We start from the raw sequence: 26164 nt of genomic DNA, 5'->3' as shown, positions 1-26164 counted from the left end.
TTAACAGCAGCCTTCAGGTTCTAGGGGTCAAGGTCACACCACTGGTGTTAACAGCAGCCTTCAGGTTCTAGGGGTCAAGGTCACACCCCTGGTGTTAACAGCAGCCTTCAGGTTCTAGAGGACACAACCACAGTAACTGTCCAAGGAAGTCTCAGATCTTTTCAGCTGTGGGTCCCCCCACTACACATCAAAAGCACTAGAGGTTAACAGAAGTATGTAACAGAAGGAGAACATTGGAAAGACATCCACTTTTTCCCATTTGGGTTGCCAGGTATCCTAGCGGTTAGAGAGGCGAGCCACCAACCGGAGGGTTGGCAGGTATCCTAGCGGTTAGAGAGGCGAGCCACCAACCGGAGGGTTGCCAGGTATCCTAGCGGTTAGAGAGGCGAGCCACCAACCGGAGGGTTGCCAGGTATCCTAGCGGTTAGAGAGGCGAGCCACCAACCGGAGGGTTGCCAGGTATCCTAGCGGTCAGAGAGGCGAGCCACCAACCGGAGGGTTGCCAGGTATCCTAGCGGTCAGAGAGGCGAGCCACCAACCGGAGGGTTGCCAGTTATCCTAGCGGTCAGAGAGGCGAGCCACCAACCGGAGGGTTGCCAGATATCCTAGCGGTTAGAGAGGCGAGCCACCAACCGGAGGGTTGCCAGGTATCCTAGCGGTCAGAGAGGCGAGCCACCAACCGGAGGGTTGCCAGGTATCCTAGCGGTTAGAGAGGCGAGCCACCAACCGGAGGGTTGCCAGGTATCCTAGCGGTTAGAGAGGCGAGCCATCAACCGGAGGGTTGCCAGGTATCCTAGCGGTTAGAGAGGCGAGCCACCAACCGGAGGGTTGCCAGGTATCCTAGCGGTTAGAGAGGAGAGCCACCAACCGGAGGGTTGCCAGGTATCCTAGCGGTTAAAGAGGCGAGCCACCAACCGGAGGGTTGCCAGGTATCCTAGCGGTTAGAGAGGCGAGCCACCAACCGGAGGGTTGCCAGTTCGAATTCCAGGGGAAAACATCTGACGGGGAAGTAAACTGCCAACTGGAGGGTTGTTGGTATCAAATCCTAGATAACATTACCTGCCGTCGTGCCCTTGAGCAAGGCACTTAACCCCCCCACAACAACTGCTCCACGGCGCCCAGTGTGGCAGCCCCCTGCTCCAACCGGAGGCGATGGGATTAAGTAGAAGTAACATTTCGGTTGGACATTAAGTACAATTGACGAATAAAATGATCTTAAATCAGCCATATCAAAAAGACCCAAGTCATCCTGTCGGTGCTGTGTAATATGACATGTAGCCTATTTGAAATGATGAGCGTTTCTTAGGGTTTCATGTTGTTTAATAAGTTACTTTTCATTGAAATCATATGATTTGGTTTCAATACTTTAAAATCAAATGGTAGGTCCAGCTAGATACACAAATAGATGGATGTCGGATAAATTGTGATTTTCATGAATGGAGCGAATTTGGAGCGGTAGATTTTTTTTTCTTCTGTGAGTGAGGAGCCGTTGGAAAGGATGTGGAGTGACAGAGCGGTGCTCCGTGAGCGATGAGCGGGATTTCCGACTGCTCAACTCCGCTCACACGCTCTGGTGTGGCAGGGCAGAATGGTGTGGACGTATAACGGTCATCACAAATATTCACGCGAGTAGACCGCTGATTGGCCAGCTCAACCTCCTCAGGAGGATGACATCATCCTCTATGAGGAAATAGCTAGCTTTTTTAGTGTTTTTTTTGTACAATTCATGCTTTGGCCACAAATACGAGTATAGGACGAATTAAAAACATTATTTGGGAATGAGTTAACAGAATATTAACTTTTAAGAGTGAGATTTTAACTGGACAGTTACTTTAAAGGGGCATTGCTCTATGCATGTCCATTAATATGTTATTAACATATATGTGTATTAAACATTTAGAATTTCGTACTACACGCAAATACGAGCGTTTCTGCATCTCAACGGTAGAAAACGGGCCAACTACATTGCCTGGTTGTAAGCAAACCACAATATCCAGAATTCATAGCGATTTCGGGATGTGGAGGTCCGCCCCGTGGAGGTGTGAGAAATATAAACATTTCTGAGTTTGTAGCCAGTACTTTTAGCCAGAGGATTTAGAAACGGAACTGAAGTCTCAACTGATGGGGTTGCCATGTCGTCGAACATTGAAAAGTGATGCTATTCTATCGATTTTCCACTTCACTTCAAAGAGGGAGCAGCTAACATCAGCACAGCAGAAAATAAGTCAAGCTAACGTTAACTAGCTAGCTAGCAAACTACATTTGTTTATCTTAACCAAAATCAAGCTAGCTAGTTTTCATAATACGCTGGCTAGGCATTCCAAAGCATATCAATGTAAATAGGCAGCTGCTATCTGTGATTTTGAACTTTTCATGCTAACGTTAGCTTTGTTAGGTTACGTTAGCTAACTCCCCAAATACAGGTGTGCCAAGCTTGTAGCATCTTACCCAAGAAGACTCGAGGCTGTAATCGCTGCCAAAGGTGCTTCAACAAAGTACTGAGTAAAGGGTCTGAATACTTAAATAAATGTGATTTCAGTTTTTTCAAAATGCCTAAAAACCTGTTTTTGATTTGTCATTATGGGGTATTGTGTGTATATTGATGGGGGGGGGAACAACTTTTTAAAACATTTTAGAATAAGGTTGTAACGCAACAAAACATGGAAAAAGTCAAGGGGTCTGAATACTTTCCGAATGCACTGTACCCCTCCATCCCCCAAGAGGCATAATAAATGACGTCAAACTGTAGAATTGCAGGAAATGCATTTAAAAAAATGTCAAACAGACTGCTCTCCAATCATGTGACAGAGGTAGAGGCTAGTCTGAGCTGTGATGATTATTTCTGTCTCTTTCTGCTCACCTCGGTCCAGTGAGCATGTCTACTAGCTCTGAGGAACAGCGAGAGCAGAGCAGCCACAGACTGCCTTGTTATACGGAACTGGCCCTCTCATACGGATTACGCAACCACACAAGATTAAAATAACATAAAGATCCCTTTATTGGTCAGTTACACACAAGGTCCAAACGAAATGTGACTTCTGCCTTTTAACCCAACACTGGGCGCCCGTGGAACCGTTGTTGTGGGGTTCAAGTGCCTTGTTTCAAGGGCATAACGACAGGCCATGGCATTTCCCGCCAGATTTTTCCCGTCAGACCTGGGATTCAAACTGACAACCCTCAGGCTGCTGGCTCGCCTCTCTAACCGCTAAGCTACTTGGAGGCTGCTGAGGGGCGAGATCTGCTCACATCGGCTCCACCCCCCCAGGAGCCTCCACCCCCCCAGGAGCCTCCACCCCCCCAGGAGCCTACACCTTCCCCAGGAGCCTCCACCTTCCCCAGGAGCCTCCACCCCCCCCAGCAGCCTCCACCCTCCCCAGGAGCCTCCACCCCCTCCAGGAGCCTCCACCCCCCACCCCCCAAAGGAGCCTCCACCCCTCCCCCCCAGGAGCCTCCACCCCACCCCCAGGAGCCTCCAACCCCCCCCAGGAGCCTCCACCCCCCCCTCTCTAGTCTAGCCACTCCTCTGACCGATTCAAGCAGTTCTCTAGTCTAGCCACTCCTCTGACCGATTCAAGCAGTTCTCTAGTCTAGCCACTCCTCTGACCGATTCAAGCAGTTCTCTAGTCTAGCCACTTCTCCGACCGATTCAAGCAGTTCTCTAGTCTAGCCACTTCTGCGACCGATTCAAGCAGTTCTCTAGTCTAGCCACTTCTGCGACCGATTCAAGCAGTTCTCTAGTCTAGCCACTCCTCTGACCGATTCAAGCAGTTCTCTAGCCTAGCCACTCCTCTGACCGATTCAAGCAGTTCTCTAGCCTCTTCTCTGACAGATTCAAGCAGTTCTCTAGTCTAGCCATTCCTCTGACCGATTGCCCTCAAAGCTGCTCCAGGTCCACAACGATGTGTACAGGCAAGCTGATGTATCAATGCAAACACACACACAGACAATAGTCAGCTTGAGAAGGATTTGTCCTCAAGCTGTAGACGCTACACAAGCAGTTCTCGCCTCTCAAGCTACTAGTAACCCAGTCACTATACAGCCATACATCCATATAGCTACACAGCCATACATCCATATAGCTCCACAGCCATACATCCATGCAACCATACAGCACATTACAACAGTAGTTTATGGAGGGATTGACTAGCATGAGAAAGGACTACTGCCCAGGTTAGTTCCCTGAGGAAATGGTTATTTTTCTGGGTTATTTTTAGTCTTTGTTGAGTGGCTAGCTCTGAGCTTGGGGGGCATCTACATTCAGGGCTAGTTCAGTCAGAGTAACATTTAGTGCAGAGCTCAGTGCATCATCTGGTGCAGAGCCTTCAGGGATCCTGTATGACACAGCGCTGGGAAGAGGAGGACAGGGGGAGTCATCGTCAGATGATCCTGGATCTGAGCAGCACAGAGATCACTAATATTCCAATAGGAGGGCCAGTCATTATAAACCTGTAAAGACGAGGCTTGGTGCTCCCTAGAATCCTCTAGAACATCTACAAAAGAGTCCGAACAGATCTGCTCTACATTCGACCACGAAGAGAAAGTCTCTGGAGAATCTTTGGATGACTGTTGTGGCAGCTGATGCTCTGTTGCTCTGAAAGAAAAATAAATGAGCTGTCTGTCCATTCCTCCCTCTGGCTGACTGAGATCTGTCTGCCTATTCCTCCCTCTGGCTGACTGAGGTATGTCTGTCTGTTCCTCCCTCTGGCTGACTGAGATCTGTCTGTCTGTCTATTCCTCCCTCTGGCTGACTGAGATCTGTCTGTCTGTTCCTCCCTCTGGCTGACTGAGATCTGTCTGTCTGTTCCTCCCTCTGGCTGACTGAGGTCTGTCTGTCTGTTCCTCCCTCTGGCTGACTGAGATCTGTCTGTCTGTTCCTCCCTCTGGCTGACTGAGGTCTGTCTGTCTGTTCCTCCCTCTGGCTGACTGAGATCTGTCTGTCTGTTCCTCCCTCTGGCTGACTGAGGTCTGTCTGTCCATTCCTCCCTCTGGCTGACTGAGATCTGTCTGCCTATTCCTCCCTCTGGCTGACTGACAACTGTCTGTCTATTTATTCCTCCCTCTGGCTGACTGAGATCTGTCTGTCTGTTCCTCCCTCTGGCTGACTGAGGTATGTCTGTCTGTTCCTCCCTCTGGCTGACTGAGGTATGTCTGTCTATTCCTCCCTCTGGCTGACAGAGATCTGTCTGTCTATTCCTCCCTCTGGCTGACTGAGATCTGTCTGTCTGTCTATTCCTCCCTCTGGCTGACTGAGATCTGTCTGTCTGTCTATTCCTCCCTCTGGCTGACTGAGATCTGTCTGTCTGTTCCTCCCTCTGGCTGACTGAGATCTGTCTGTCTGTTCCTCCCTCTGGCTGACTGAGGTCTGTCTGTCTGTTCCTCCCTCTGGCTGACTGAGGTCTGTCTGTCTGTTCCTCCCTCTGGCTGACTGAGGTCTGTCTGTCTGTTCCTCCCTCTGGCTTACTGAGATCTGTCTGTCTGTCTGTTCCTCCCTCTGGCTTACTGAGATCTGTCTGTCTATTCCTCCCTCTGGCTGACTGAGATCTGTCTGTCTGTCTATTCCTCCCTCTGGCTGACAGATCTGTCTGTCTATTCCTCCCTCTGGCTGACTGAGATCTGTCTGTCTATTCCTCCCTCTGGCTTACTGAGATATGTCTGTCTGTTCCTCCCTCTGGCTGAGATCTGTCTGTCTGTTCCTCCCTCTGGCTGAGATCTGTCTGTCTGTTCCTCCCTCTGGCTGACTGAGGTCTGTCTGTCTGTCTGTCTGTCCATTCCTCCCTCTGGCTGACTGAGATCTGTCTGTCTGTTCCTCCCTCTGGCTGACTGAGATCTGTCTGTCTGTTCCTCCCTCTGGCTGACTGAGATCTGTCTGTCTATTCCTCCCTCTGGCTGACTGAGATCTGTCTGTCTGTTCCTCCCTCTGGCTGACTGAGGTCTGTCTGTCCATTCCTCCCTCTGACTGAGATCTGTCTGTCTGTTCCTCCCTCTCACTGAGGTCTGTCTGTCTATTCCTCCCTCTGGCTGACTGAGATCTGTCTGTCTGTCTATTCCTCCCTCTGGCTGACTGAGATCTGTCTGTCTGTTCCTCCCTCTGGCTGACTGAGATCTGTCTGTCTGTTCCTTCCTCTGGCTGGCTGAGGTCTGTCTGTTCCTCCCTACCGGTCACCCCTGTATAAAGGCTCGTTATTGTTATGTCATCTTCTTGTGTTTCTTTTTGATTAGATTTTTATACTTTAGTTTATTTAGTAAACTAAACTGCATTGTTGGTTAAGGGCTTGTAAGCATTCCATGGTAAGTTGTATTCGGCGCATGTGACAAAACATGTGATTTGATTTGCTGTCCTCTATAGCTGATGCTTTTGCAGCGGCTAATGGCGATACTAATAAATACCAAATAAGCAGAAAAAAACTATCAAAGGTAGAAACTCAATTTAACAACAGGGCCATATCATTTATGACACCAAAACAGTTCAAATACAGAATTATAATAATGCAAATATTAGCAATCTTTTCCATCCAAATGTAATCTCATTGTCTATTAGTTTAATAATAAAGAGATATGTTGTCAGATTGGATGGTTTCAAATGTCAACGAGTTAAAACTGATGTCCTGGTCCACATCCACTACGTCTCAGGCACCTGAGGACAACCTGGTCCACATCCACTACGTCTCAGGGACCTGAGGACAACCTGGTCCACATCCACTACGTCTCAGGCACCTGAGGACAACCTGGTCCACATCCACTACGTCTCAGGCACCTGAGGACAACCTGGTCCACATCCACTACGTCTCAGGCACCTGAGGACAACCTGGTCCACATCCACTACGTCTCAAACACCTGAGGACAACCTGGTCCACATCCACTACATCTCAGGCACCTGAGGACAACCCCACAGACAGTGCACTACTTTAGACCAGGGCCCTATACCCTATATAGAGCACTACTTTTGAACAGGGCCCTATTCCTTATTATAGAGCACTACTTTTACATTTGAGTCATTTAGCAGACGCTCTTATCCAGAGTGACTTGCAGTTCAAAGGGCCCAAGGGGTCAAACGTAGTGCACCGCATAGGGAACAGGGCCCTGGTCTAAAGTAGTACACTATATAGGGAACTGGGTGTCATTCCTGGTCTATAGTAGTGCACTATATAGGGAATAGGACTGTGGTCTATAGTAGTGCACTATATAGGGAATAGGGCCCTGGTCTATAGTAGTGCACTATATAGGGAATAGGGTGCCAGTCCTGGTCTATAGTAGTGCACCGCATAGGGAATAGGGTGCCAGTCCTGGTCTATAGTAGTACACTATATAGGGAATAGGGTGCCAGTCCTGGTCTATAGTAGTGCACCGCATAGGGAATAGGGTGCCAGTCCTGGTCTATAGTAGTACACTATATAGGGAATAGGGTGCCAGTCCTGGTCTATAGTAGTGCACCGCATAGGGAATAGGGTGCCAGTCCTGGTCTATAGTAGTGCACTATATAGGGAATAGGGTGCCAGTCCTGGTCTATAGTAGTGCACTATATAGGGAACAGGGTGCCAGTCCTGGTCTATAGTAGTGCACTATATAGGGAATAGGGTGCCAGTCCTGGTCTATAGTAGTGCACTATATAGGGAATAGGGTGCCAATCCTGGTCTATAGTAGTGCACTATATAGGGAATAGGGTGCCAGTCCTGGTCTATAGTAGTGCACTATATAGGGAATAGGGTGCCAGTCCTGGTCTATAGTAGTGCACTATATAGGGAATAGGGTGCCAGTCCTGGTCTATAGTAGTGCCCTATATAGGGAATAGGGTGCCAGTCCTAGTCTATAGTAGTGCCCTATATAGGGAATAGGGTGCCAGTCCTGGTCTATAGTAGTGCACTATATAGGGAATAGGGTGCCAGCCCTGGTCTATAGTAGTGCCCTATATAGGGAATAGGGTGCCAGTCCTGGTCTATAGTAGTGCACTATATAGGGAACAGGGTGCCAGTCCTGGTCTATAGTAGTGCCCTATATAGGGAATAGGGTGCCAGTCCTGGTCTATAGTAGTGCACCGCATAGGGAACAGGGTGTCATTTGGGATGGCAGCCAAAGTCTCATCACGTACCAGGCAGGAACTTGAGGTTCTGGAGAAGTTGTCTCTCCTGGTTGAAGTCCACCATCAGATGGTTCATGTTGTCTGTGACCTTGGGCTTCATGGTCAGTCTGAAGGCTGAGGCCATGGTTACCCTGCAGGGAGGAACAAGGCACAGTGAGACTAAGACCAGCACCCTACCAGCTGAAACAGCAGAGGACAGAAGGAAGCCGGTCCATTGCTGTGATTACAGTGTGTTATTGGCAACGCCTTCTGGCTGTTTTTGATGATTCTACAAAATATATTCTGGTCAGCGACTCAGTTACACATGGTCATCCATCGTTCTGGTGTGTAACCACACGGCTTGTAACCACACACGGCATGTAACCACACGGCATGTAACCACACGGCTTGTAACCACACGGCATGTAACCACACGGCTTGTAACCACACGGCTTGTAACCACACGGCTTGTAACCACACGGCTTGTAACCACACACAGCATGTAACCACACGGCTTGTAACCACACACGGCATGTAACCACACGGCATGTAACCACACGGCATGTAACTACACGGCATGTAACCACACACGGCATGTAACCACACGGCATGTAACCACACGGCATGTAACCACACGGCATGTAACCACACGGCATGTAACCACACACGGCATGTAACCACACACGGCATGTAACCACACACGGCATGTAACCACACACGGCATGTAACCACACACGGCATGTAACCTCACGGCATGTAACCACACGGCATGTAACCACACGGCATGTAACCACACGGCATGTAACCACACACGGCATGTAACCACACGGTATGTAACCACACGGCATGTAACTACACGGCATGTAACTACACGGCATGTAACCACACACGGCATGTAACCACACGGCTTGTAACCACACACAGCATGTAACCACACGGCTTGTAACCACACACGGCATGTAACCACACGGCATGTAACCACACGGCATGTAACCACACACAGCATGTAACCACACGGCTTGTAACCACACACAGCATGTAACCACACGGCTTGTAACCACACACGGCATGTAACTACACGGCATGTAACCACACACGGCATGTAACCACACACGGCATGTAACCACACACGGCATGTAACCTCACGGCATGTAACCACACAGCATGTAACCACACAGCATGTAACTACACGGCATGTAACCACACACGGCATGTAACCACACACGGCATGTAACTACACGGCATGTAACTACACGGCATGTAACCACACACGGCATGTAACCACACACGGCATGTAACCACACAGCATGTAACCACACGGCATGTAACCACACGGCATGTAACCTCACGGCATGTAACCACACACGGCATGTAACTACACAGCATGTAACCACACACGGCATGTAACCACACGGCATGTAACCACACGGCATGTAACTACACGGCATGTAACTACACAGCATGTAACCACACGGCATGTAACCACACACGGCATGTAACCACACGGCATGTAACCACACGGCATGTAACTACACGGCATGTAACTACACAGCATGTAACCACACGGCATGTAACCACACGGCATGTAACCACACACGGCATGTAACTACACAGCATGTAACCACACACGGCATGTAACCACACGGCATGTAACCACACACGGCATGTAACCACACACGGCATGTAACCACACACAGCATGTAACCACACGGCATGTAACCACACGGCATGTAACCACACGGCATGTAACCACACACGGCATGTAACCACACACGGCATGTAACCACACACAGCATGTAACCACACGGCATGTAACCACATGTACACTATCATTCAAAAGTTTGGGGTCACTTAGAAATGTCCTTTAAAAAGAAAAAAAATAACATCAAATTGATTAGAACAGTGTAGACATTGTTAATGTTGTAAATGACTATTGTAGCTGGAAACGGCAGATTTTTTATGGAATATCTACAGAGGCCCATTATCAGCAACCATCACTCTTGCGTTCCAGTCGCCTCTTCACTGTTGACGTTGAGACTGGAATTTCGCGGGTACTATTTAATGAAGCTGCCAGTTGAGGACTTGTGAGGCGTCTGTTTCTCAAACTAGACACTCTAATGTACTTGTCCTCTTGTTCAGTTGTGCACCAGAGCCTCCCACTCCTCTTTCTATTCTGGTTAGAGCCAGTTTGCTTTGTTCTGTGAAGGGAGTAGTACACAGCGTTGTATGAGATCTTCAGTTTCTTGGCAATTTCTCACATGGAATAGCCTTCATTTCTCAGAACAAGAACAGATTGATGAGTTTCAGAAGAAAGGTCTTTGTTTCTGGCCATTTTGAGCCTGTAATCGAACCCACAAATGCTGATGCTCCAGATACTCAACTAGTCTAAAGAAGGCCAGTTTTTATTGCTTCTTTAATCAGAACAACAGTTTTCAGCTGTGCTAACATTATTGCAAAAGGGTTTTCTCATGATCAATTAGCCTTTTAAAATGATATACTTGTATTAGCTAACACAACGTGCCATTGTAACACAGGAATGATGGTTGCTGATAATGAGCCTCTGTACGCCTATGTAGATATTCCCATTTTTTTTTTTTTTTTTTAAATCAGCCATTTCCAGCTACAAGAGTAATTTACAACATAAACAATGTCGACACTGTATTTCTGATCAATTTGATGTTTTTTTAATGGACAAAGTGTTTTTATTATATATATTTTTTTAAACAAGGACATTTCTAAGTGACCCCAAACTTTTGAACGGTAGTGTAGGTCAAGTACATGTTACTATCAGTTCACTGACGTCGGACTACTGATGAAAATAGCAAAAAAATACATCTGCTAAACTATCGATCTCAACTATGCTCTAAACAAGGCTTCTCACTGCAGCCGATAACAGACCAGGGACGAGTAAACCTACCTATCTTTGATCTGCTTGGCAGCCTTGGAAGAAGAGGAGGAGCGGAGCGTATAGGAGAAAGAAGAGGAGGTTGGTTAGTACAGCCATGCAGGTGAGGGTTGGTGGGCGTGCAGCAATGTTCTGCTCAGTGGCTGTAGTGGACACAGACTGGCAGGCAGGGCCCTCACAGTGGGAAGCTGAGTAGAGCATGGTGATCAACATCACACAGAAAAAAGCAGCATGACTTTGGATTTAAACATTAGTTGAAGTGGAACTGACTGCGTTTTAAACTACTTTGCAGATATGAAATAAACAGACAATCATAATACCAGTCAAAAATGTAAACATTCCTAGTTTATGCTACAAAACCAACTTTATAAAAAGTTTTAAAAAGAGGTTATATTTGACTCAACATTCCATGACTTATAGTAAGGTCCTAAATCCTAAATCAGGTTGTAAATCCCAGCTGGTCTGGTACATCGTTTGCTGCCTCCATTCAGGATGCACTGCTTCAGTTCAATATTTTGGACAAAAACGGACGAATGTAACTACAGCTGGGAATGTCAATACAATCAAACTAGCAAGGGCAATGATCACACGTCAGTCATAACGTGGCTAACAGGCTAGCGTATCTATTGATGTAGCAAGGTAAAAACACGGAGCCTAACGTTAGCTAGATAGCTAGCTGCTAGGAGGATGTCATGTCATTGGAGGAGTGACTGATTGTTTCCCCTCATATTGTTTTTCGGTGGCTATACACAGCTAGTGATGCAGGTGTCATTTGGTTAGCTAGCAAGACATGTGAATCGCTTTGCTCGCTAGCTATGCTGAGCTTTAACGACTGTTATCCAGTTAGCATATCTCTCGTTCTACAATTTACTGGTTATCTACTCCGATTTCAGAACACTCTCGTCTGAGTGTGCCAAAACGCAGAAAAACAGGCGCATTTACAAATTCGCAACACCTGCTGAATATGACCGGTGTCAGTAAACGTAAGGAGAACGAGTCACAGCACAGTTACAGTCACCAACGCTATAGATAACATGAAAACAGCTGGCAAGCGTTAGGTGTTCTCTCATTTGTGTCTGGAAGTAGCTAGCCAACGTTAGCCAGTTAGCTTGACTGCCGTTGTGAGGAATGCTCGGTTCAACCCTCCGCCAGACCGTCCAGTGTCAACAGTGTGCGCTCGGAGAGCAAAACGCTCTGAATTTATGAGCGCAGAGATCACTCAAACACACTGGAGGCAATTTACGAACGCACACTTAGTTATCAATTAAATGCATTTGCCTATCACAGTGCCATCCGTTGTCACCAAAGCCCCATATACTACCCACCACTGTGACCTGTATCCTCTCGTTGGCTGGTCCTCGCTACATATTCGTCGCTAAACCCACTGGCTCCAGGTCATCTATCAGTCTATGCTAGGTAAAGCTCTGCCTTATCTCAGCTCACTGGTCACCATAGCAGCAACCACCCGTAGCACACGCTCCAGCATGTATATTTCACGGGTCACCCCCAAAGCCAATTCCTCCTTTGGCCACCTTTCCTTCCAGTTCTCTGCTGCCAATGACTGGAACAAACTGCAAAAATTACTGAAGCTGGAGACTCATATCTCCCTCACTAGCTTTAAGCACCAGCTGTCAGAGCAGCTCCCAGATCACTGCACCTGTACATAGCCCATCTGAAATATAGCCCATCCAAATACCTCATCCCCATACTGTATTTATTTATCTTACCTCATTTGCACTCACTGTATATAGACTTTTAGTTTTCTTTTTTTCTACTGTATTATTGACTGTATGTTTTGTTTATTCCATGTGTAACTCTGTGTTGTTGTACGTGTCGAACTGCTATGCTTTATCTTGGCCAGGTCGCAGTTGCAAATGAGAACTTGTTCTCAACTAGCCTACCTGGTTAACAAAAGGTGAAATGAAAATAAATAAAACATTTGGCATCCATCAAATGGGTGGGCAGGCAAGTTCCCATTCAGTTGTCAAAACGTGGGTTGGGACCAGCATGCATTGGCAGGCGAGCAGACTACTATCCCCCATCGTTTATCAGTGCAATGTTGGCGAACATTTATTCTAATGTTCCCTCGTTAGATTTTAGCTCATCTTGCTCTGGCTAGCATCTTGTTGTTGTTGATGTGCATAACTGAGGGAGAGAGAGCCTACCTTTTCATCATTGTTTGATCAACAGGACAGTAAAGTTCCCAAATGTAAGAGGACTCCAGTGGTATTTACATATTTACAGAAATCCATTCAGGTGTTTTTTGGCGAATGTGTTCTAATGATCTACTGACACACAATCCAGTTGAAAGTGAATGATGGCAGGCCCATGTGGCAAATAGCCACCAAAAGCTATGTCACACCGGTCTGTGTAGACTATGGTCCTGGACAAGACAGATGTTTTTATTAGGTTTTATGTACTGCAGTGTCTATTAATTGTCCAAAAGCACAACCTATGTTGCTAAAGAGTTTTCACAAATGACTATTCATTCCCAAACGTTGTATGAATTTTTGAAAACGTGAAAAAGACCATATCTAAGTACTCGCTTGTCAGAAAATGTTTTTAAAAAGGTATCATATTCATGTTGATAAAACGCAGTCAGTTCCACTTTAAGATTCTGAAAATATTAGATAGGAAATTGACAGGCGAAAAATCATGTTTGTTAGTTTAATTAAGAAAACCATTCTTCATGGGTCACCTTTAGAAGTATATTTTAAGCTTGTTAAAACAAAAAAAGTTCTCATTCGTTTCCATTCATTTTATCACATTGTATTTAGAAACAAATCCAAAAACAAATCAAATAAACTTTCACTTTAGAATGAGGACTACAATCTACCAAATTTAGCTGGATGAGGCCAAAATTTTCCTGACTCATGTTACCCAGCAGCATTCAACGTTGACCTTTACCTACTTCCTGGTATCCCGTGTCAGCTGATCACATTCAAATAATCTTCTTGTCTAAGGCCTAGACAGCCAATGAGATGCTGTTGTTTCACACCACATCCTGTATGATATCACAGACCAGCAGCCTCTACCTTAGTGAACTCATCCTCGTCTTTAATATCCAGAGCATTGTTGGCAAACTCCAGGAGCTCCTCTGCACTCTCCAAGGCGTCGCTGCTCTGTGTCAGTTGATTCTACGGAACAAAGGAGAACAAAGGAAATATGGAGCTGTTACAGCACATTCAGTTTGCAGTTTGGTTTCTATTAAAAGGCCCAATGCAGCAGTTTTTATATCAATATCAAATCATTTCTGGGTAACAATTAAGTACCTTCCTGTATGTAATAGATTTCCATTAAAATTGGCACAATTCAATTTTTTTGCAAAAAACAATTTCTCATGCAAGAATTTTGCCAGGACTGTCTGGGAGTTGTCCGAGTGGGGAGTGGAAAACTGAAAATCAAATTTTATTGGTCACATGCATAAATTTAGCAGATGTAGAGAAATGCTTGTGTTCCTAACTCCAACAGTGCAGTAGTATCTAAAAACAATTTACAACAATACACACAAATCTAAAAGTAGAAGAATGGAATTAAGAAATATATAAATATTAGATTGCGCAATGTCGGAGAGGCATTGACTAGAATACAGTAGAATAGAATACAGTAGATACACATGAGATGAGTAAAGCAGAATGTGAACATTATTAAAGTGACTAGTGATTCCATGTATGTAGGGCAGCAGCCTCTAAGGTGCAGGGTTGCGTAACCGGGTGGAAGCCAGCGAATTATGGCTATTTAACAGTCTGATGGCATTGAGATAGAAGCTGTTTTTCAGTCTCTCGGTCCCTGCTTTGATGCACCTGTACTGACCTCGCCTTCTGGATGATAGCGGGGTGAACAGGCAGTGGCTCGGGTGGTTGGTGTCCTTGATCTTTTTGGTCTTCCTGTGACATCGGGTGCTGTAGGTGTCCTGGAGGGCAGGTAGTTTGCCCCCGGTGATGTGTTGGACAGAACGCATCACGCTCTGGAGAGCCTTGCGGTTGCGGGCGGTGCAGTACCAGGCGGTGCAGTTGCCGTACCATGATATAGCTCGACAGGATGCTCTCAATTGTGCATCTGTAAAAGTGTGTGAGGGTTTTAGGGGCCAAGTAAAATCTCTTTAGCTTCCTGAGGTTGAAGAGGCACTGTTGCACCTTCTTCACCACACTGTCTGTGTGTGGGTGGACCATTTTCAGATCGTCAGTGATGTGTACGCCCGAGGAACTTTCCAACTTTTCCACTGCGGTCCTGTCGATGTGGATAGGGGGGGCGTGCTCCCTCTGCTGTTTCCTGAAGTCCACGATCAGCTCCTTTTTGTTTTGTTGACGTTGAGTGAGAGGTTATTTTCCTGGCACCACTCTCCCAGGGGCCCTCACCTAGCTGTTATTGGCAGAGAGGTTTGCTTCTGGTGTATTAACCAATTGACCACATGGTGATGTCACCAAGGGAAGATGAAACTCCCGCCCACGTAAACCTGATTAGTCGGTCCTGTGTAGATTGCATTTTCAACCAGCAACGATCAAGAAATAACAATGTTCACATTGTTTTACACTTTTACAGTGTTTAGTTTCATCAACTGTTGTACAATATGATACTATCTAACATTTTGACTACACTGGGACTTTAAGACCTGATACCATTAACATATTACATCTTGTTTCTCTATCTCGCTGCTTACCGCAGTGCTGTTCAATGTCCTTTTCAAAAAGGTCAAAGCTAAAAAGACAATATCCCTCCGCCTGGAAGTCTCTGTGTTTGGCAGTCAGCCTGAGGTCTCTGCTGAGTCAGACTGAGGATGTATCTGTAGTGCAGATACTATTCCCTATATAGTGCACTACTTTTAACCAGATTCCTATGGATGGGGCCTGGTCAACAGTACTGCACTACAGTAGATAGGGAATAGGGTGCACTACAGTATATAGGGAATAGGGTACACTACAGTATATAGGGCAGTATATAGGGAACAGGGTGCACTACAGTATATAGGGAATAGGGTTAACTACAGTATATAGGGAATAGGGTGCACTACAGTATATAGGACAGTATATAGGGAATAGGGTATACTACATTATATAGGGAATAGGGTATACTACATTATATAGGGAATAGGGTGCACTACAGTATATAGGGAATAGTGTGCACTACAGTATATAGGGAATAGGGTACACTACAGTATATAGGGAATAGGGTACACTATAGTATATAGGGAATAGGGTACACTACAGTATATAGGGAATAGGGTACACTACAGTATATAGGGAATAGGGTACACTACAGTATATAGGGAATAGGGTACACTACAGTATATAGGGAATAGGGTACACTACAGTATATAGGGAATAGGGTGCACTACAGTATATAGGGAATAGGGTGCACTACAGTATATAGGGAATAGGGTACACTACAGTATATAGGACAGTATATAGGGAATAGGGTACACTACAGTATATAGGGAATAGGGTACACTACAGTATATAGGACAGTATATAGGGAATAGGGTACACTACAGTATATAGGACAGTATATAGGGAATAGGGTACACTACAGTATATAGGACAGTATATAGGGAATAGGGTACACTACAGTATATAGGGAATAGGGTACACTACAGTATATAGGACAGTATATAGGGAATAGGGTACACTACAGTATATAGGGAATAGGGTACACTACAGTATATAATCCCATTTGGGACTGAACCTGATGCTGAACAGTTTGTCAGAACTGTTCTTCCTACAGGACAGAGTTAGCTGACCATGAGAAGACCTGTTCGCTAACAGAAAGACTATCAGCTGCTATTGCTAAGCCTCCTCTCCGGTTCCTGTGACCCCAAGGAGAGAGGACCAGAGCGGGGGAAACGTAACGATTACCCCAAGGAGAGAGGACTAGAGCAGGGGGGAAACGTAACGATTACCCCAAGGAGAGAGGACCAGAGCAGGGGGAAACATAACGATTACCCCAAGGAGAGAGGACCAGAGCAGGGGGAAACGTAACGATTACCCTAAGGAGAGAGGACTAGAGCAGGGGGGAAACGTAACGATTACCCCAAGGAGAGTGGACCAGAGCAGGGGGGAAACGTAACGATTACCCCAAGGAGAGAGGACCAGAGCAGGGGGAAACGTAACGATTACCCCAAGGAGAGAGGACTAGAGCAGGGGGGAAACGTAACGATTACCCCAAGGAGAGAGGACCAGAGCAGGGGGAAACGTAACGATTACCCCAAGGAGAGAGGACCAGAGCAGGGGGAAACGTAACGATTACCCCAAGGAGAGAGGACCAGAGCAGGGGGAAACGTAACGATTACCCCAAGGAGAGAGGACCAGAGCAGGGGGAAACGTAAAGATTACCCCAAGGAGAGAGGACTAGAGCAGGGGGGAAACGTAACGATTACCCCAAGGAGAGAGGACCAGAGCAGGGGAGAAACATAACAATTACCCCAAGGAGAGAGGACCAGAGCGGGGGGGAAACGTAACGATTACCCCAAGGAGAGAGGACTAGAGCAGGGGGGAAACGTAACGATTACCCCAAGGAGAGAGGACCAGAGCAGGGGGGAAACGTAACGATTACCCCAAGGAGAGAGGACTAGAGCAGGGGGGAAACGTAACGATTACCCCAAGGAGAGAGGACTAGAGCAGGGGGGAAACGTAACGATTACCCCAAGGAGAGAGGACCAGAGCGGGGGGGAAACGTAACGATTACCCCAAGGAGAGAGGACTAGAGCAGGGGGGAAACGTAACGATTACCCCAAGGAGAGAGGACCAGAGCAGGGGGAAACGTAACGATTACCCCAAGGAGAGAGGACCAGAGCAGGGGGGAAACGTAATGATTACCCCAAGGAGAGAGGACCAGAGCAGGGGGGAAACTTAATGATTACCCCAAGGAGAGAGGACCAGAGCAGGGGGGAAACGTAACGATTACCCCAAAGGAGAGAGGACCAGAGCAGGGGGGAAACGTAACGATTACCCCAAGGAGAGAGGACCAGAGCGGGGGGGAAACGTAACGATTACCCCAAGGAGAGAGGACCAGAGCGGGGGGGAAACGTAACGATTACCCCAAGAAGAGAGGACTAGAGCGGGGGGAAACATAACGATTACCCCAAGGAGAGAGGACTAGAGCAGGGGGGAAACGTAACGATTACCCCAAGGAGAGAGGACCAGAGCAGGGGAGAAACATAACAATTACCCCAAGGAGAGAGGACTAGAGCAGGGTGTGGAGGTAACAGAACAGCTACTTGGTTGGTAAAGGCTAGATGAGCTTACAGTGACACAGATAACATTTTGGTTCGTCAGCTGACAGACCAACTCATAATAATGGTGAATCCTGGCAAAACAAAATCTAGCTCTTGGAGTGTTGAATGAAAACGAATCATGAACAACATGGTCGTCCTGCTATGGGTTTAGTCCTTCAAAAGACTCGGCACCACTGACATGCATTTTAACAACTTAGAATAAATGAAACAAAAACAGGTGTATGTTTTTCATTTAACTGATGAAAATATATGTTTTCCTGAGTCACATGACGAGACATGCGAGTTGATACTGGGTGTGAAGTGAGTTTGATGTAATGGGAAACAGAATACCAGGCAGCGCTCAACCTACAAAGAGGGACAATGGGTAATCTCATATCTGAGGGGGGGGGGGGGGGGGGGGGGTAATTTCAGACACTTTTTGTTCCTGCTCAATGGACTTTGAGAGTTGGCCAGAGAACTGCCATAGCAGCACGATGACATCACACACACCCCAGGCTGTCTGAGAGGGGTGAGAGGGGTGTATGGAGACTCTACAACATCACACACACCCCAGGCTGTCTGAGAGGGGTGTATGGAGACACTATAACAACACACACACCCCAGGCTGTCTGAGAGAGGGGTGAGAGGGGTGTATGGAGACACTATAACATCACACACACCCCAGGCTGTCTGAGAGGGGTGTATAGAGACACTACAACATCACACACACCCCAGGCTGTCAGAGAGAGGGGTGAGAGGGGTGTATGGAGACACTACAACATCACACACACCCCAGGCTGTCTGAGAGGGGTGTATAGAGACACTACAACATCACACACACCCCAGGCTGTCAGAGAGAGGGGTGAGAGGGGTGTATGGAGACACTACAACATCACACACACCCCAGGCTGTCTGAGAGGGGTGTATGGAGACACTACAACATCACACACACCCCAGGCTGTCAGAGAGAGGGGTGAGAGGGGTGTATGGAGACACTACAACATCACACACACCCCAGGCTGTCTGAGAGGGGTGTATGGAGACACTGTAACAACACACCCCAGGCTGTCTGAGAGAGGGGTGAGAGGGGTGTATGGAGACACTGTAACAACACACACACCCCAGGCTGTCTGAGAGGGGTGTATGGAGACTCTACAACATGATGGAAGATCATTTTGGGGTAAAAAATTGTTTTTAACAATCAGAATGTTTTTAACAATCAGAATGAAAAATGCCCTGTAATGTTTCAAGTGTTCTCTATTCTATTCTGTCTCGTCTGATGTGTTATGGATTTTAAAATGTGTGTTTTGCCAATCTTAGTCAATTCTGAATTTCTTCAGTTTTATCTCTGAGCAAGAATAAACAAACCCAAACAAACTCAACACCCATAACTCACAAACACATGCAGATACACACACACCAGGGCTGATGCCAGATACACACACACCAGGGTTGATGCCAGATACACACACACACACCAGGGTTGATGCCAGATACACACATACCAGGGCTGATGCCAGATACACACACACCAGGGCTGATGCCAGATACACACACACCAGGGCTGATGCCAGATAAACACACACACACACACCAGGGCTGATGCCAGATACACACACACCAGGGCTGATGCCAGATGCACACCAGGGCTGATGCCAGATACACACACACCAGGGCTGATGCCAGATGCACACACACCAGGGCTGATGCCAGATACACACACACCAGGGTTGATTCCAGATGCACACCAGGGCTGATGCCAGATACACACACACCAGGGCTGATGCCAGATGCACACACACCAGGGCTGATGCCAGATACACACACACCAGGGTTGATGCCAGATACACACACACCAGGGTTGATGCCAGATACACACACACCAGGGCTGACGCCAGATACACACACCAGGGTTGATGCCAGATACACACACACACCAGGGTAGATGCCAGATACACACACACACCAGGGTTGATGCCAGATACACACACACCAGGGCTGATGCCAGATGCACACCAGGGCTGATGCCAGATACACACACACCAGGGCTGATGCCAGATGCACACACACCAGGGCTGATGCCAGATACACACACACCAGGGTTGATTCCAGATGCACACCAGGGCTGATGCCAGATACACACACACCAGGGCTGATGCCAGATGCACACACACCAGGGCTGATGCCAGATACACACACACCAGGGTTGATGCCAGATACACACACACCAGGGTTGATGCCAGATACACACACACCAGGGCTGACGCCAGATACACACACCAGGGTTGATGCCAGATACACACACACACCAGGGTAGATGCCAGATACACACACACACCAGGGTTGATGCCAGATACACACACACCAGGGCTGATGCCAGATACACACACCAGGGCTGATGCCAGATACACACACACCAGGGCTGATGCCAGATACACACACACCAGGGCTGATGCCAGATACACACACACCAGGGCTGATGCCAGATACACACACCAGGGTTGATGCCAGATACACACACACCAGGGCTGATGCCAGATACACACACCAGGGTTGATGCCAGATACACACACACACCAGGGTAGATGCCAGATACACACACACACCAGGGTTGATGCCAGATACACACACACCAGGGCTGATGCCAGATACACACACCAGGGCTGATGCCAGATACACACACACCAGGGCTGATGCCAGATACACACACCAGGGCTGATGCCAGATACACACACGTCACAGGAGCCTCCCAGGCATTGCATTCACTACTGTACACAAGAGACAAATCCTATCAGTCTGTAGTATGTCTCTGGGATAAGAGACAAAACCTCTCAGTCTGTAGTATGTCTCTGGGATAAGAGACACATCCTATCAGTCTGTAGTGTGTCTCTGGGATATGAGACAAAACCTCTCAGTCTGTAGTATGTCTCTGGGATAAGAGACAAATCCTATCAGTCTGTAGTGTGTCTCTGGGATATGAGACAAAACCTCTCAGTCTGTAGTATGTCTCTGGGATAAGAGACAAAACCTCTCAGTCTGTAGTATGTCTCTGGGATAAGAGACAAATCCTATCAGTCTGTAGTGTGTCTCTGGGATATGAGACAAAACCTCTCAGTCTGTAGTATGTCTCTGGGATAAGAGACAAATCCTATCAGTCTGTAGTATGTCTCTGGGATATGAGACAAAACCTCTCAGTCTGTAGTATGTCTCTGGGATAAGAGACACATCCTATCAGTCTGTAGTGTGTCTCTGGGATATGAGACAAATCCTATCAGTCTGTAGTGTGTCTCTGGGATATGAGACAAATCCTATCAGTCTGTAGTGTGTCTCTGGGATATGAGACAAATCCTATCAGTCTGTAGTGTGTCTCTGGGATATGAGACAAATCCTATCAGTCTGTAGTGTGTCTCTGGGATAAGAGACACATCCTATCAGTCTGTAGTATGTCTCTGGGATATGAGACAAATCCTATCAGTCTGTAGTGTGTCTCTGGGATATGAGACAAATCCTATCAGTCTGTAGTGTGTCTCTGGGATATGAGACAAATCCTATCAGTCTGTAGTATGTCTCTGGGATATGAGACAAATCCTCTCAGTCTGTAGTATGTCTCTGGGATATGAGACAAATCCTATCAGTCTGTAGTGTGTCTCTGGGATATGAGACAAATCCTATCAGTCTGTAGTGTGTCTCTAGGATAAGAGACACATCCTATCAGTCTGTAGTGTGTCTCTGGGATATGAGACAAAACCTCTCAGTCTGTAGTATGTCTCTGGGATAAGAGACAAATCCTATCAGTCTGTAGTATGTCTCTGGGATATGAGACAAATCCTCTCAGTCTGTAGTGTGTCTCTGGGATAAGAGACAAATCCTATCAGTCTGTAGTGTGTCTCTAGGATATGAGACAAAACCTCTCAGTCTGTAGTATGTCTCTGGGATAAGAGACACATCCTATCAGTCTGTAGTGTGTCTCTAGGATATGAGACAAAACCTCTCAGTCTGTAGTATGTCTCTGGGATAAGAGACACATCCTATCAGTCTGTAGTGTGTCTCTAGGATATGAGACAAAACCTCTCAGTCTGTAGTGTGTCTCTGGGATATGAGACAAAACCTCTCAGTCTGTAGTATGTCTCTGGGATATGAGACAAATCCTCTCAGTCTGTAGTGTGTCTCTGGGATATGAGACAAAACCTCTCAGTCTGTAGTATGTCTCTGGGATATGAGACAAATCCTATCAGTCTGTAGTATGTCTCTGGGATATGAGACAAATCCTCTCAGTCTGTAGTATGTCTCTGGGATATGAGACAAATCCTCTCAGTCTGTAGTACGTCTCTGGGATATGAGACAAATCCTCTCAGTCTGTAGTGTGTCTCTGGGATATGAGACAAAACCTCTCAGTCTGTAGTATGTCTCTGGGATATGAGACAAATCCTATCAGTCTGTAGTATGTCTCTGGGATATGAGACAAATCCTCTCAGTCTGTAGTATGTCTCTGGGATATGAGACAAATCCTCTCAGTCTGTAGTATGTCTCTGGGATATGAGACAAATCCTCTCAGTCTGTAGTGTGTCTCTGGGATATGAGACAAAACCTCTCAGTCTGTAGTATGTCTCTGGGATAAGAGACACATCCTATCAGTCTGTAGTGTGTCTCTAGGATAAGAGACAAATCCTATCAGTCTGTAGTGTGTCTCTGGGATAAGAGACAAATCCTATCAGTCTGTAGTGTGTCTCTGGGATAAGAGACAAATCCTATCAGTCTGTAGTGTGTCTCTGGGATAAGAGACAAATCCTATCAGTCTGTAGTATGTCTCTGGGATATGAGACAAATCCTCTCAGTCTGTAGTGTGTCTCTGGGATAAGAGACAAATCCTATCAGTCTGTAGTGTGTCTCTGGGATATGAGACAAATCCTATCAGTCTGTAGTATGTCTCTGGGATATGAGACAAATCCTATCAGTCTGTAGTGTGTCTCTGGGATATGAGACAAATCCTATCAGTCTGTAGTATGTCTCTGGGATATGAGACAAATCCTATCAGTCTGTAGTATGTCTCTGGGATATGAGACAAATCCTATCAGTCTGTAGTATGTCTCTGGGATATGAGACAAATCCTATCAGTCTGTAGTATGTCTCTGGGATATGAGACAAATCCTATCAGTCTGTAGTATGTCTCTGGGATAAGAGACAAATCCTCTCAGTCTGTAGTATGTCTCTGGGATATGAGACATAACCTCTCAGTCTGTAGTGTGTCTCTGGGACAAGATACAAAACCTCTCAGTCTGTAGTATGTCTCTGGGATATGAGACATAACCTCTCAGTCTGTAGTGTGTCTCTGGGACAAGATACAAAACCTCTCAGTCTGTAGTGTGTCTCTGGGACAAGAGACAAATCCTCTCAGTCTGTAGTATGTCTCTGGGATATGAGACATAACCTCTCAGTCTGTAGTGTGTCTCTGGGACAAGATACAAAACCTCTCAGTCTGTAGTGTGTCTCTGGGACAAGAGACAAAACCTCTCAGTCTGTAGTATGTCTCTGGGATATGAGACATAACCTCTCAGTCTGTAGTATGTCTCTGGGACAAGAGACAAAACCTCTCAGTCTGTAGTATGTCTCTGGGATATGATACAGTAGTAGGCTGTCTATTGATCCCTGTAGCTCCTAAGACTTACAGACCTATCCTGTGTGTTGGGGTTAAGGTTAAGGTTGGGTTTAGCGTCAGGTACCTGTAGTTCCTGTGTCTTCTTGGCCCCTTCCTGTTTGATGGTGTTGGGTTAGGGGTTAGGGGTCAGGTACCTGTAGTTCTGTGCCTTCTTGGCCCCTTCCTGTTTGATGGTGTTGGGTTAGGGGTTAGGGGTCAGGGGTCAGGTACCTGTATTTCCTGTGTCTTCTTGGCCCCTTCCTGTTTGATGGTGTTGGGTTAGGGGTCAGGGGTCAGGGGTCAGGTACCTGTATTTCCTGTGCCTTCTTGGCCCCTTCCTGTTTGATGGTGTTGGGTTAGGTGTTAGGGGTCAGGTACCTGTATTTCCTGTGCCTTCTTGGCCCCTTCCTGTTTGATGGTGTTGGGTTAGGTGTTAGGGGCAGGTACCTGTATTTCCTGTGCCTTCTTGGCCCCTTCCTGTTTGATGTTGTTGGGTTAGGGGTTAGGGGTCAGATACCTGTATTTCCCGTGTCTTCGTGGCCCCTTCCTGTTTGATGGTGTTGGGTTAGGGGTCAGGTACCTGTATTTCCTGTGTCTTCTTGGCCCCTTCCTGTTTGATGATGTTGGGTTAGGGGTTAGGGTCAGGTGTTAGGGGTCAGGTACCTGTATTTCCTGTGTCTTCTTGGCCCCTTCCTGTTTGATGGTGTTGATCATGCTCTCCTTCACCTCAACCAGGACGGTGAATAACAAGTCAAACTCCTCCTCCAGGTCGGACACTGCTCGCGTGGAGTTCACCTGTCACGATCACACACCTTGATTCATCTCTGCATCCAGAATCAATCTCTGCGTCACTACTCTATAGATTCATTAACATTTCATATTTCATTTGATTTGATTTAATATGGCATATTTGGCAAATGAAAGTTACTGTACAAAATTGTGATTTCACGGTTAATATTGCTTTATGTTATGTTTAATGTAATTACATAAATGTTGAGTGTTATCATTTTGTCTTACCTGGACACCAGCCAGAGAGTGGCTAAGTGTTTCCATGAAGTTATGGAGCTCCTCATTTTTATTGGCCAACGTGGTTATTATCCTTTGTAGGGCCTCCTGAAAGACAGACACATTATGTAATACGTTAAAGTGTCTGCAATCCATCAACCCATCAATACATCAATCCATCAATACATCAACCCATCAATACATCAATCCATCAATACATCAATCAATTCATCCATCAATCCATCAATCCATCAATCCATTAATACATTAATACATCAATACATTAATACATCAATCCATCAATACATTAATACATCAATACATCAACCCATCAATACATCAACCCATCAATACATCAATACATCAATCCATTGGCCTACTATTGTATATCAGGCTATTCAGTCACATGTTCAAATTGCTTGTCAGGTTTGTTTCCGTGTTAGAAGTTCACTCATGACCAATTATAACCTCCCTCTATGTTCAGGACCCTGACTGACTGACCTCTTGGTTCCTACCATACGTCTCCTGCCCTGCTTCAGGCAATAGGGAGAAACGGGACTGTGACTTCCTTACCGTCATCAGAAGTGTCAGACAGTCAGAATCCACACAGCAGGCGTACAATAAGTTTGCCAGACTAGTGTGATGCAAAAGACAATTAGTAATTTGTTATCAGGTAGTATACTAGCCGGTATAAGACCGAGGTCTGGACCCCTCGTCCACTGTTTGGTCCATACAGATTTACAGTGTGAGACAGACACAATCTCTACCATGGTACCCAGCCAGGGCACCTCCAGCCAGGGCACCTCCAGCCAGGGCATCTCCAGCCACCCAGCCAGGGCACCTCCAGCCAGGGCATCTCCAGCCACTCAGCCAGGGCACCTCCAGCCAGGGCACCTCCAGCCACCCAGCCAGGGCACCTCCAGCCACCCAGCCAGGGCACCACCAGCCACCCAGCCAGGGCACCTCCAGCCACCCAACCAGGGCATCTCCAGCCAGGGCACCTCCAGCCAGGGCACCTCCAGCCAGGGCACCTCCAGCCACCCAGCCAGGGCACCTCCAGCCAGGGCACCTCCAGCCAGGGCACCTCCAGCCAGGGCACCTCCAACCACCCAGCCAGGGCACCTCCAACCACCCAGCGAGGGCACCTCCAGCCACCCAGCCAGGGCACCTCCAGCCACCCAGCCAGGGCACCTCCAGCCAGGGCACCTCCAGCCAGGGCATCTCCAGCCACCCAGCCAGGGCACCTCCAACCACTCAGCCAGGGCACCTCCAGCCACCCAGCCAGGGCACCTCCAGCCACCCAGCCAGGGCACCTCCAGCCAGGGCACCTCCAGCCAGGGCACCTCCAGCCAC

General features: G+C 47.1%; 1 protein-coding gene across 2 annotated transcripts in view; it reads right to left on the bottom strand.

Annotated features, from left to right (window-relative positions):
* The window catches only part of LOC139544434 (FSD1-like protein), a 71242-nt gene that overhangs the window by 33035 nt on the left and 12043 nt on the right, over window positions 1–26164 (bottom strand). For both annotated transcript variants that reach the window (XM_071351519.1, XM_071351520.1), the window contains exons 2-6: window positions 24824–24919; window positions 24470–24601; window positions 13997–14098; window positions 10974–10996; window positions 8087–8208 (exon numbers count right to left, since the gene is read on the bottom strand). In XM_071351519.1, the coding sequence (XP_071207620.1) occupies window positions 8087–8208; window positions 10974–10996; window positions 13997–14098; window positions 24470–24601; window positions 24824–24919 (475 nt within the window). The remainder of the gene's footprint in view (window positions 1–8086; window positions 8209–10973; window positions 10997–13996; window positions 14099–24469; window positions 24602–24823; window positions 24920–26164) is intronic.

This window comes from Salvelinus alpinus, chromosome 18 (genome assembly GCF_045679555.1).
Source record: "Salvelinus alpinus chromosome 18, SLU_Salpinus.1, whole genome shotgun sequence".
In the NCBI taxonomy this organism is placed as follows: Eukaryota; Metazoa; Chordata; class Actinopteri; order Salmoniformes; family Salmonidae; genus Salvelinus; species Salvelinus alpinus.
The sequence above is the reverse complement of the archived record's forward strand: the minus strand, read 5'-3'. Positions and strand labels throughout refer to the sequence as shown.